Here is a 12,800-nt window from a genome sequence, read left to right on the forward strand (position 1 = left end):
AAATGGGAACATACAATATATATATGCTTCAAATATATAGATGTCAGGAACTCAAGTTGCTGGAATCTTGCACAGAACACAAAATGCTGGAGTAGCTCTGCGATTCAGGCAGCATTTCTGAAGGACATGGATGGATGACATTTTGGGTTGGAATCCTTCTTAAGACTGATTGTAGTATGCTGTATCTATGATTAGTTGACAATTTATCACCAACTAAGAAAGGCAGACAAAAATACTGGAGAAATTCAGCGGGTGAGGCAGCATCAATGGAGCGAAGGAAATAGGCAACGTTTCGGGTCGAGACCCTTCTTCAGACTGATGTGGGGGTGGGGGGGGAGCGGGAATAAGAAAGGAAGAGGCGGAGACAGTGGGCTGTGGGAGAGCTGGGAAGGGGAGTGGGAAGAAAGAGAAAGCAGGGACTACCTGAAATTGGAGAAGTCAATGTTCATACCGCTGGGGCGTAAACTACCCAAGCAAAATATGAGGTGCTGCTCCTCCAATTTACGGTGGGCCTCACTCTGCCCATGGAGGAGGCCCAGGACAGAAATATCGGATTCGGAATGGGAGGGGGTGTTGAAGTGCTGAGCCACCGGGAGATCAGGTTGGTTATTGCGCACCGAGCGGAGGTGTTGGGCGAAGCGATCGCTAAGCCTACGCTTGGTCTCACCGTTGTAGAGCAGCTGACACCTAGAGCAGCGGATGATGAGGTTGGAGGAGGTGCAGGTGAACTTCTGCCGCACCTGGAAAGACTGTTTTGGTCCTTGGACGGTGTCGAGAAGGGAGATAAAGCGACAAGTGTAGCATTTCCTGCGGTTGCAAGGGAAAGTGCCAGGAGAGGCGGTGGTTTGGGTGGGAAGGGACAAATTGACCAGGGAGTTACGGAGGGAACGGTCTCTGCGGAAAGCTGAAAGGGGAGGAGATGGGAAGATGTGGCCAGTGGTGGGATCCCGTTGGAGGTGGTGAAAATGTCGGAGGATTATTTGTTGTATGTGACGGCTGGTAGGGTGGAAGGTGAGGGGATCTTATAAAAACATATAAAATGAGGGAATTGAGGGGGGAATCTTTTAGAAACATATAAAATTATAAAAGGACTGGACAAGCTAGATGCAGGAAAAATGTTCCCAATGTTGGGCGAGCCCAAAACCAGGGGCCACAATCTTAGAATAAAGGGGAGGCCATTTAAGACTGAGGTGAGAAAAAACGTTTTCACCCAGAGAGTTGTGAATTTGTGGAATTCTCTGCTACAGAGGGCAGTGGAGGCCAAATCACTGGATGGATTTAATAGAGAGTTAGATAGAGCTCTAGGGGCTGGGTGGAATCAAGGGCTATGGGGAGAAGGCAGGCACGGGTTATTGATTGGGGACCATGATCACAATAAATGGCGGTGCTGGCTCGAAGGGCCGAATGGCCTCCTCCTGCACCTATTTTCTATGTTTCTATGACAAGGAGGACTCTGCCCTTGTTACGAGTGGGGGGATGGGGAGTGAGAGCAGAGTCATGGGGTATAGAAGAGACCCTGGTCAGAGCCTCATCTACAGTAGAAGAGGGGAACCCCCGTTCCCTAAAGAATGAGGACATCTCCGATGCCCTGGTTTGGAACACCTCATCCTGGGTGCAGACGTGGCGTAGACGGAGGAATTGGCAGTAGGGGATGGAATCCTTACAGGAAGCAGGGTGGGAAGAAGTGTAGTCCAGATAGCCATGGGAGTCAATGTGTTTATAGTAGATGTCGGCCAGTAGTCTGTCACCTGCAATGGAGATGGTGAGGTCTAGAAACGGTAGGGAGATGTCGGAAATGGTCCAGGTGTATTTGAGTGCTGGATTAAGCAACTAAGTAAGAATCATTAACTAAGAGTTATAGAATCATACAGCATGGAAACAGGTTATTTGGCCCAATGCCCATGCCGACCAACATGCCCCATTTCATTGGTCCCACCTGCCTTCCTTTGGCACATATCCCTCTAAACCTATCCTATCCATATATCTATCCAAAGGGCTTATATATGTTGTTATAGTACCTGATCCAATCCTCTGGCAGCTGTCGTGTACCATATACCCACCACCCTGCGTGGAAAAAGTTGTCCTTTGTTCCTCTTATATCTTTCTCCTCTCACCTTAAACACAACAACAAATAAGCTCCGAACTACAACAGGCTATTATTATTATTACACTATATTTGTTTATTTATTGAGCATGTGTTCATGTTTATATATACACTAAACTTTTTTTTCTCCCGTTATGTATTATGTTTACATATTCTGTTGTGCTGCAGCAAGCAAGAATTTCATTGTCCTATCTGGGACACATGACAATTAAACACTCTTGACTCTTAAACCTATGTCCTCTTGATTCCCCTACTCTATGTAAAAGACTGTGCATTCACTTGATCTATTCCCCTCATGATTTTATACACCTCTATAAGATCCCCCTTCATTATCCAGAGCTCCAGGGAATAGAGTCCCAATAACTTCCTGAACAAAGGGGGAAAGAAAACTTAGTTTAGTTGAGTTTATTGTCTTGTGTACCGAGGTACAGCGAAAAGCTTTTTTGTTGCGTGCTAACCAGTCAGAGGAAAGACTGTACAAGATTACAATCGAGCCATCCACAGTGTACAGATACAGGATAAAGGGAATGACATTTTGTGTAATACAAAGTCCCGTCAAGTCCGATTCAAGATAGTCCGAGGGTCCCCAATGAGGTAGATGGTAGGTCAGGACTGCTCTCTAGTTGCCTGATAACAGCTGGGAAGAAACTGTCCCTGAATCTGGAAGTGTGTATTTTCACGATGGGAGAGGTGGGAAGAGGGAGTGACCGGGATGAGACTGGTCCTTGATTATGCTGCTGGCCTTGCCGTGGCAGCGTGAAGTGTAAATTGAGTCAATGAAAGGGAGGTTGGTTTGTGTGATGGTCTGGGCTGCGTCCACAATTCTCTGCCATTTAAATTGAAATCTGCTTCAAGCTACGAGCCCCTTTATTCATTCATACGAGACAAGACAGAAAAGTGCAGCAAACAGAAGTTTTGAGAGACAATTGAAGAATAATGCCCGCTCTCACCTCATGCTTGGTAAACAGTCTGACTCCTTCCAACTGGTGGAAGACCGGATAGTGATTTTTGTCAATTTCATCTCGTCGATAGACATCTCCAAATACCAGGAAGGCATTGAGACCTGCACGAATAAGATCTCGTTGGTGAGCAGAGGTATGAGCCCTGAGCATGTGACTTTGATTCAGGTAAAAGTTATCGCCTTTCCTCCTACTTGCATGATCTGGCGGTATAAGCAAACTGTCAAAGTTCTGCTCGGTGGTGACAACGGGGGAGAGATTGTCGTACACTGAGAAGAGCGGGTTCCTGTGGCGACTCAGGTAACATGTATAGAAATGATCCTTAATGCGTTCTTTCAGCAGCCACAAAGGGTGGTTCCTTTGGTTCTGTAGGCTTTTCCCCACTTTGGACAAAATCTTTGGTGTAACATTCGTGTGGTCATCGCAAGGGTAGAATTTCCCCAAGAGTTCAACGGCGTCAGTGTGCCTTGCATGAGCTGCTGGATCTGAGGACTTACTCCTGACTTGCTTCACATTTCCACCTGCAGGTCTTGTTGGTAAGTGAAGGGACTGCAAAATCTTCAGAAATCGTGGAACTGAGAAAATTCTACTCGGTATCTTCATTATTGTCGATCGACCTGAAAAAAATAATTTTTTGATATTAAATATGTATGTTTAGATTTATTATTATTGCATGTACCAATGTACAGTGAAAAGCTTTGTTTTGCATGTTATCAAATCTGATCAGATATATTTACCTCAGGGATTTTGTTTAAACCAGCATCTAAAGTTGTGAATTGTGAATTTATGGAATTCCCTGCCACAGAGGGCAGTGGAGGCCAAATCACTGGATGGATTTAAGAGAGAGTTAGATAGAGCTCTAGGGGCTAGTGGAGTCAAAGGATATGGGGAGAAGGCAGGAACGGGGTACTGATTGGGGACGATCAGCCATGATCACAATGAATGGCGGTGCTGGCTCGAAGGGCCGAATGGCCTCCTCCTCACCTATTTTCTATGTTTCTATGAAAAGTTCCTTCCTACACTAATCAGATAATACCATCCATAGATACAGACTATTCAAACTCAAGTATAATAGTTGGAGCAAAGGGGAAGATACAGAATGCAAAATATAGTTCCCAGCATTGTAGCGCATCAGTTCCAGAGACAAAGTCCAATGTCCGCAATGGGGTAGAGGTGAATCGGACAGTACCCTAGCTTATGGAAAGACCGTTCAGAAGTCTGATAACAGAGGGGAAGAAGCTGTTCCTGAGTCTGTTGGTGTACTTTAAAGCTACAGTGAGGCGAGGTCATTGGAGGCATTTAAAGAGGAGATCAATAAGTGATCTCGCTGGCTCTCCACCCTTCACTGGACCACTTGGACAATATGAACACGTACGACAGGCTGTTGTTCAGCTCAGTGTTTAACACCATCATCCCAATCAAACTGTAGGAAGCTTGAGTAAGCGGGCTCTGCAAACTGACTCAGATGAAGCAATAAGGCCTGGGAGCAGCTTAACCATCATAACTTCTTAACTTCTCATAGCAGAATTAGGCCATTTGGCCCATCAAGTCTACTCCGCCATTCATTCATGGCTGGTCTATCTTTCCCTCTCAAGCCCCATTCTCCTGCCTTCTCCCCATAACTCCTGACACCCGCACTAATCAAGAACCTGTCAATCTCCGGCTTAAATATATCAATTGACGTGGCCTCCACAGCCGTCTGTGACAACGAATTCCACAGATTCACCACCATCTGACTAAGGAAATTCCTCCTCATCACCTTTCTCAAGGTAACTACTTTTATCCTGATTGAATGGTGGGGGAGCTCAAGGGGCCAGGTCGGCTTTTCCAGCTTCTATTTCATTAAGTTCTTGTATCAAACTTTAAAGTAAGTTTTCAGGTGACAATCATAAACCCAATCAAAAAGAAATGAAACATCCCAGGGATGTTTTGCTGAATTAGAGCCATCGTTATTTTTCAGGGGACAATAACAATCCCATGTGGAATAATCATTCAGTCTATTGCTACTGTATGATTTTTTCGTGATAGATTTCTGAGAAATACAAATGAAGATTTTTATATTACATTTATGGAATGAACTGCAGACTTGTCCCATTAATATACCATCCCGAATGAAAGAACACAATCAAAATTCAAATGTGCTACTGCCTCATATATATAATTTGCAAAAATCTCATTAAAAAGTTCTGCAAACAAACATATAAGATGCTACGTCTCTGCATTAACTGCTCACACTCTAATATGATGTGCTTCCTCAAAAATGGACAATTATACAATTTTGGACTGCACCATGACTTTTTCTAGTATTTTTGTAATTTAAAAAGCATTCTATTACAAATAACAGATCACATTTGCATCCAAATGTAAATCTGCTCCAAGGCTATGTGCGTTTTCTAAAATTTAATGGTGCTTGGAAATATATCTATTCTTGATGGAGAATGAAGTGTAACGATGAGAAATCATTCAAAACTAAATCTAAGCATTGAGCAAAACACAAACTGCTGGAGGATAGAAACATAGAAACATAGAAAATAGGTGCAGGAGTAGGCCATTCGGCCCTTCGAGCCTGCACCGCCATTCAATATGATCATGGCTGATCGTCCAACTCAGTATCCTGTACCTGCCTTCTCTCCATACCGCCTGATCCTTTTAGCCACAAGGGCCACATCTAACTCCCTCTTAAATATAGCCAATGAACTGGCCTCAACTACCTTCTGTGGCAGAGAGTTCCAGAGATTCACCACTCTCTGTCTCAGTGGGTCAGGCAGTATGTGGGGCGGGAGGGGACAGGCATCGTTTTGGGTCTGGACCCTTCTACAAAGTGAGTCTAATAATCTGAAGAAGGGTTCAGACCTGAAACGTCATCTGTTCAGCTCGCCTTCAACACCATCAAAGCCTCCAAACTTGCTATCTATCAAGCTCAGGGAACTGTGTCTCTTCAGCAGACTACAATCATTACGAATTGGCAACAACATTTGAGCATCCACAACCATCAGCACAGGAGCACCTCGGGGCAGTGCGCACAGTCCCCTGCTCTACTCAATCTATGCCCATGACTGTGCAACCGGACACAGTTGCAACTCCATTTTTTAATTTGAGTTAGACGTGGCCCTTGTGGCTAAAGGGATCAGGGGGTATGGAGAGAAGGCAGGTACAGGATACTGAGTTGGATGATCAGCCATGATCATATTGAATGGCGGTGCAGGCTCGAAGGGCCGAATGGCCTACTCCTGCACCTATTTTACTTTGGAGTCACGTGAGTGACTACGTGAAGAAGAGCCGTCCGTCTGCGTGCGCGTCATTACGTCTGAAAGCTACGCGCAACGACCGACTGGCAGGGGCGCTGCGGCCTCCCACCGGTTAGGTTTAAAAAGCGGCAGGTACGTTTTTAAAACTAATCTGCGGTCTTTTGCGGGTTGTGAAAATAATTGTATTTTCAGGAGTGACCCGAGATGTCGAAAGTAAAGAGATGGTCTGCGGGGAAGTCGGCTACCGAAGACCGCGGTAATCAGGGTAGCGGGCGACTGTCTCTTTTGCCGACAATACCGCCGGCAGCAGAGCCAGCAGGAGCAGACGTGGCGCGGGAGGAGAGCACCATGGCGGTCCCGGCGGGACGCAAAGCCACACATAAGTCTGCCAGACCCGTTGACTCAGATGAGTCGGGGGAGGAGGGATACCCTCCATCAACGGGAAGCGTCCGTGGACGACTCTCCCACATGGAGCAACTTATGGAGAAGTTGCTCCATAATGATCTGCTCCATAGGAGGGAGCAGTATCAGCACGGGTCTCCACAGGAGTCCGTGCCAGCAGCCTCTTACATGGGGCAGCAATATGTCTTCCTCGGATAAGGGGGAAGCACATCGGGACAACGGTATCCTGACTCAGAATATGGGAGCACAGTGGGGGAGCATTCCCAGGGACGCGGAGAGGAAGTGCCGCTTCAGTCATCCAGGTTCGCTATAACAACACCATTGGGTGCACCCCTGGATGAAGACCTGGCTAGTGATATAAATTACTTGGCATCCCACCAGTTAAAAGAACTGGCCATGGAGGAAACCATGAACAGGTACCCCCCACCTGCAAACTGTGCTTCCCTCAACGTTCAAGCTGTGAACCACGACATCTGGGGACTGATTGGACCAGCAGTCAGGACACAGGAGATGAAACTCCAAAAAGTCCTAAAATTAGTGGCTTCTGGCATCACGTCATTCGCAGGAGGAGTGAATGGAGGACTTCTCAGCGAAAGAGAGCAAGATACCATGGCGTTATTGCGTAATGCCCATTTTGAGGTTAATTGTCTGTGCAAAAACGCAATAAGACTGTCAATTAACTCAAAATTTGCTGTGCTATGTAAGGCCAGCAACGTCCAGCCGGCCAACTATTTATTTGGCGAAGATCTGTCAAGGACGACGAGGCAAAGACTGTCCTCCTCATAACCAAAGGTCAGACCACGCAAAAGGGTCCATCGCAAAGGATGCACCCTTACAGCTCCAGGCGATACACGCCCAGGGGGCCCAGCACAAGTGGAAGACCGACACAACAAGCATCAAGGTCTTTTTTAGGGGCAGGCCCCAGCCGGCCCACAGCGAGGATGAGGAAAGGGCAACCACCAGCTCAACTCTCCAAGCCTCGCGAGCGGAAACCTGCGCCATACCACCAGTAACATCGGAGGTAAGTCAACCTAGTTCCTTGGGGAACACCTTAGACAGGCCTCAAGTACCAGTGGGAGGAAGGTTGAAATACTTCTTGAATGAATGGTGTTGGGTCACAACGGATCCGTTTATACTGCACAGTATACAAGGGTTCAAAATTGAGTTCAATTTGGATTCATTACCACCCACACAACATTCACTTAATCGCACATATGTTTTCTCTCAACAAGAAACTATGGATATACAAGAAGAAATTCAAACATTATCTGACAAAAATGTCATTGAGAGGTCACATACAGGACCTCACCAATTCATATCCAATATTTTCTCAAAAGAGAAAAAAGATGGAGGGTGCCGTATCATTCTAGATCTTACGGAACTCAATACATATGTGCAATATAAACATTTCAAAATTGATAATTTTGGCACAGCAATACAGTTGGTTGCCAAAAATGGTTATATGGCATGCATCGACCTTAAAGACGCATACTATTTGGTGTCTATTCACAAAGAGCACAGGAGATATTTAAAGTTTAACTGTATGGGTCAGTTATGGCAATACAAGGCACTGCCAAATGGGCTGACTTCAGCCCCCAGACTATTCACAAAACTACTGAAACCTATTCTGGGTCTATTACGATATCAGAATCACATAGTCATGGTGTATTTGGATGACATTTTTATATTTGGGGTCACCAAAGAATTGGCAGAATCATCAGTCACAGTAACTAAAACCATGTTTGAGAGACTTGGTTTCCTCATCCATCCAGTTAAATCAAAATTGATACCTACCAAGATTATTGATTACCTGGGGTTCACAATTAACACAGTTCATATGTTAGTGACGTTGCCCAGGGGCAAACAACTAGATCTTATTAAAGCCTGCAATGACCTTATAGTCAAATATAAGCCATCTATCAGGCAGACAGCGAGTGTGATTGGCAAATTAGTAGCTGCTTTTCCAGCAGTACGTTACGGACCTTTGCATTATCAAAATTTACAAGGAGAAAAGGAACGAGCTCTCAGATCCCACGCTGGTCAATACGGCAAACCAATGGGATTGCCAGCTGAGGCCATTGATGAATTACAATAGTGGATGACAAACATATGTCATAGCTCAAGGGAAATCTTGCTGGAAACCCCATCGGTGATCTTATAAACCGATGCAAGCGGTTTAGGATGGGGAGCAACTGACACAGTCACCAGCTGCGGGGGTAGATGGAATGAGCAGGAGTCTGTAATTCTTCAACAACATGGAATCAATTACCTAGAATTGTTGGGGGCACATTATGGGCTCAAGGCTTTTTGCAGGAACATGCAACATGTGCAGGTTCAGATTCAGATTGATAACACTACAGCGGTGGCATATGTCAATCACATGGGTGGTGTTAAATCTGTATCTTGTGACAGATTGTCAAATCTTATCTGGCACTGGTGTATCGAGAGGGATATTTGGGTCACAGCTGTCTATCTACCAGGTAGATACAACACGGTGGCAGATGCCAGGTCACGGATATTTAATGACAACACAGAATGGATGTTGAATCGTGCAGTTTTTAACGAAATAACCACACTATTTGGCATCCCAGATATTGATCTGTTTGCATCTAGATTAAACCATCAGTTACCCAAATATGTGTCCTGGGAGCCGGATCCAGCAGCAGTGGCAGTGGATGGTTTCTCCCTCAATTGGGGAGGAATTTCTATGCATGCATTTCCTCCATTTTGCCTCATCAGCCGATGCTTGACAAAAATCAAGCAAGACAAAGCCACAGGCATTTTGGTAGTGCCGGATTGGCCTACACAAGCCTGGTTTCTGAAGATCTTGGGAATAATAACCCAGCCATTAATGGCTGTACCCAAGAGCAGGGACCTCTTAGTGCACCCAGTTACGGGGAGCAACCATCCACTACATGACCGAATCAATTTATTGGTTTGCAGATTCTGAGGAGGCCATACCAAGGTCTTGGACTGTCCAAACGAACTGTGGATGTGATTACAGCGGCATGGAGGGACAGTACTAAAAAACAGTACGTCTCGCATATAAAGAAATGGGAAATGTTCTGCAAGGCCAACAACATCTCATATGACACAGTTCGGATCACGGATGTACTAGTTCCTATCCATAAGACCATAAAATAGGCTATAGTGCAATCAATAGTGCCAGAAGCGCACTATCCTCCTACATCATGCTGGAGGCAGGGCACGGGTCGATAGGAACGCACCCTCTCATAACCAAATTTATGAAGGGTATATACAATTCTACACCACCAGGGCCAAGGTACACGGACATCTGGGATGTGAGCGTGGTGCTTACTCTACTTCAACAGTGGGCACCGCCTATGTCCTTACCATTATCAAAACTCACCCTGAAGGTGGTCATGCTGATGGCGCTAGTAACAGCACAAAGAGTCCAGACTCTGCAAAAGTTGCGACTGGACTACATGACCACCAATGTCAACAAGATAACTTTTGTCATCAGGGACTTGATAAAAACAGAGCAGGCCAGGAATGCCAGGGATTAAGTTCTTGGCATATCCTGAGGACCCACGGTTGTGTGTGGTAACACATTTACATCATTATCTGAGAGTCACGAGGAACCTCAGAGGGTCTGAGCAAGCGGTCCTGATCAGTCATAAAAAACCTCATCATCAGGGATCGACTCAAACCATCTCCAGATGGTTAAAGGAGGTAATGGCGGAAGCGGGAGTGAACATTGACATTTTAAAATCTCACTCCACCAGGGCTGCATCTACGTCGACAGCAAGAGCTATGGACGTGCCCCTCGATGACATCCTAGCGGCTGCAGGATGGGCAAATGAACGGATGTTCCACCGGTTTTACAACAAACCAATAACCGGACCGGGGGTGTTTGCACGTACCGTTTTAAGTTCTGTTTCCTAGTTTCCCCCCAGAATGGGAGGGGTAAATATTAAAAACAATTATTTTCACTTTAAAGCATCAGTGTCATTACTTAACTACGTTATGTCTGAATGCTTTAAGGACTACACTCATCCATGGTCAATCCATTCAGTGTGTGACGCCTGGATTCGTAACCGGCGTGAAATCACAGAGCTTTTAAATCTTCACGTAGTCACTCACGTGATGACTCCGAAGTAAAATAGTAAGATTAAACGAGAATTTACCAGCTTGAAGTATGATCTTGATTTTATGGAAGTTCTAGTTTCTTCACAATCTTACTATTCTTAGGTCTTCTTTTTTATCTGTGATTTTACACCGCTGCTTTGAAGATTGACGCGCACGCAGACGGACGGCCTTTCTTCAAGTAATCGCTCATCGTAACTCCTCATAAAATCAAGATCAAACTTCAAACTGGTAAATTCTTATTTAATCTTACCACCCAAGTCATACTAGCTTCAAAGTCGTCTTGTTAAGTTAGGTATGTTGTAAAACGTACCTGAAGGTCGCTGAAAATCTGTCCCAGCCCGTGTGCGCGATTTTGGCGCCGTTTAGAGGGGGGCGGGTTTAAAACGCGATTTTCCCTAGGCTGTTCAAACCGAGCTTGCTCAGCCTAGTTAATTATTAACGAAAAATCGCTGGAAGATTCCGTGGCTTGAGCTATTATTAGTTTTAAGGGCTTTATTTACTTGTTATGGTAGTTTAAAAATTAACCTCTAAACCCCCGACCGCCGACAACGGGCTGGATCTCATACAGGGGACAACAGAAGGTAGGCTGTTTATTTTTACGTTAAAAAGGGCTTCTTAAGATCCCTTTATACAAAGTTTAATGTTGCGAGTAGCTAATTTGGGGCCCATTATATCCCGCAGTATTTTTCTGGGCATTTGGGGGCACAAATCTACCGCAATGTGAACGTTCTAAACCAGCGCAGCCACTTGCAAGCTGATTTAAATGCCATTAATTTACAGCAATTGAACACTAAATTCCTTCCATTTGGCCTATAAATTAATGTAAATGAGATTTAAAAATCATGTTTTATTGTGAATTATTTGTGAATATTATTTGGACACTTAGGCTATTTAAAAATGTTAATCATTTCTTAAGAAATGGATAGATGTTTAGATCTAGTAATTGAGTTTTGTAATTAGCTACAATTGGGTAACTAACTAATTATATGCTTTAATTTCAGGTCATCCCAGTAAGATTATTTTATATTTGTTTCAGAATGCTTCAATCTATGATAACTGAAAATTTCATTCAGTTCTCTTAATTTTTAATAAAGTTATGGGCTTTTGACTGTCCTCGATCACAGCTTTTTTGTTATGTCCATAGAAAATCAATAGGGAACAAGATGCTAATTTCCAAGTATGAAAATGGCCATAACTTTTTAAATACTTGAGATATGAAAGTGAATTAGGTGTCAAATTAAACTCTTTTTTTTTGCTTTATCTGATGGGATAAATTGCAGACTTGATTTTTAAAATCTCAAAATTTTGTAACATTGCTAGTTAAGTCTCATGTGTTAAAGAAGGAACTGCAGATGCTGGAAAATCGAAGGTAGACAAAAGTGCTGGAGAAACTCAGCGGGTGCGGCAGCATCTATCTTCGCTCCATAGATGCTGCTGCACCCGCTGAGTTTCTCCAGCACTTTTGTCTGTCTTGTTGAGTCTCGTTGTCTGTAACTCGTTTTCACCCAGACCACAGCGAACAATGGCCTGTCTTCTTTATCATCGTTACTTTTATTCATTTGTTCTATCTCTCTATATCACCGCCTATATCTCTCGTTTCCCTTTCCCCAGACTCAGTCTGAAGAAGGGTCTCGACCCGCAATGTCACCTATTCCTTTTTTTTTGGAGATGCTGTCTGACTCACTGAGTTACTCCAGCATTTTGTGTCAACCTTGTGGATTCTCTTAAATTCTACAGGTTACAGTGGGGAACATATCGACTGGCTGTATCACAGCCTGCTTCGGCAACTCAAACGCACAGGAATGAAGGGGATTACAAAAATTGGCCAGTCCATCTTGGGTACTGACCTCCCCACTATCAAGGGCATCTATCTACAGGAGTCACTGCCTCAAAAAGGCTGCCAGCATCATCAAATATCCACACCACCCTGGCCACGCTGACATTTCACTCATGCCATCGGGAAGAAGTTACAGGAGC

General features: G+C 44.6%; 1 protein-coding gene across 1 annotated transcript in view; it reads right to left on the minus strand.

The window, feature by feature from the left end:
- The window catches only part of fars2 (phenylalanyl-tRNA synthetase 2, mitochondrial), a 316,890-nt gene that overhangs the window by 169,164 nt on the left and 134,926 nt on the right, over positions 1-12,800 (minus strand). Inside the window, exon 3 of the mRNA XM_033014599.1 lies at positions 3,055-3,680. Coding sequence (XP_032870490.1) covers positions 3,055-3,666 — 612 coding nt within the window. The 5' untranslated portion in view covers positions 3,667-3,680. The remainder of the gene's footprint in view (positions 1-3,054; positions 3,681-12,800) is intronic.

Source organism: Amblyraja radiata, chromosome 2 (assembly GCF_010909765.2).
Source record: "Amblyraja radiata isolate CabotCenter1 chromosome 2, sAmbRad1.1.pri, whole genome shotgun sequence".
In the NCBI taxonomy this organism is placed as follows: domain Eukaryota; kingdom Metazoa; phylum Chordata; class Chondrichthyes; order Rajiformes; family Rajidae; genus Amblyraja; species Amblyraja radiata.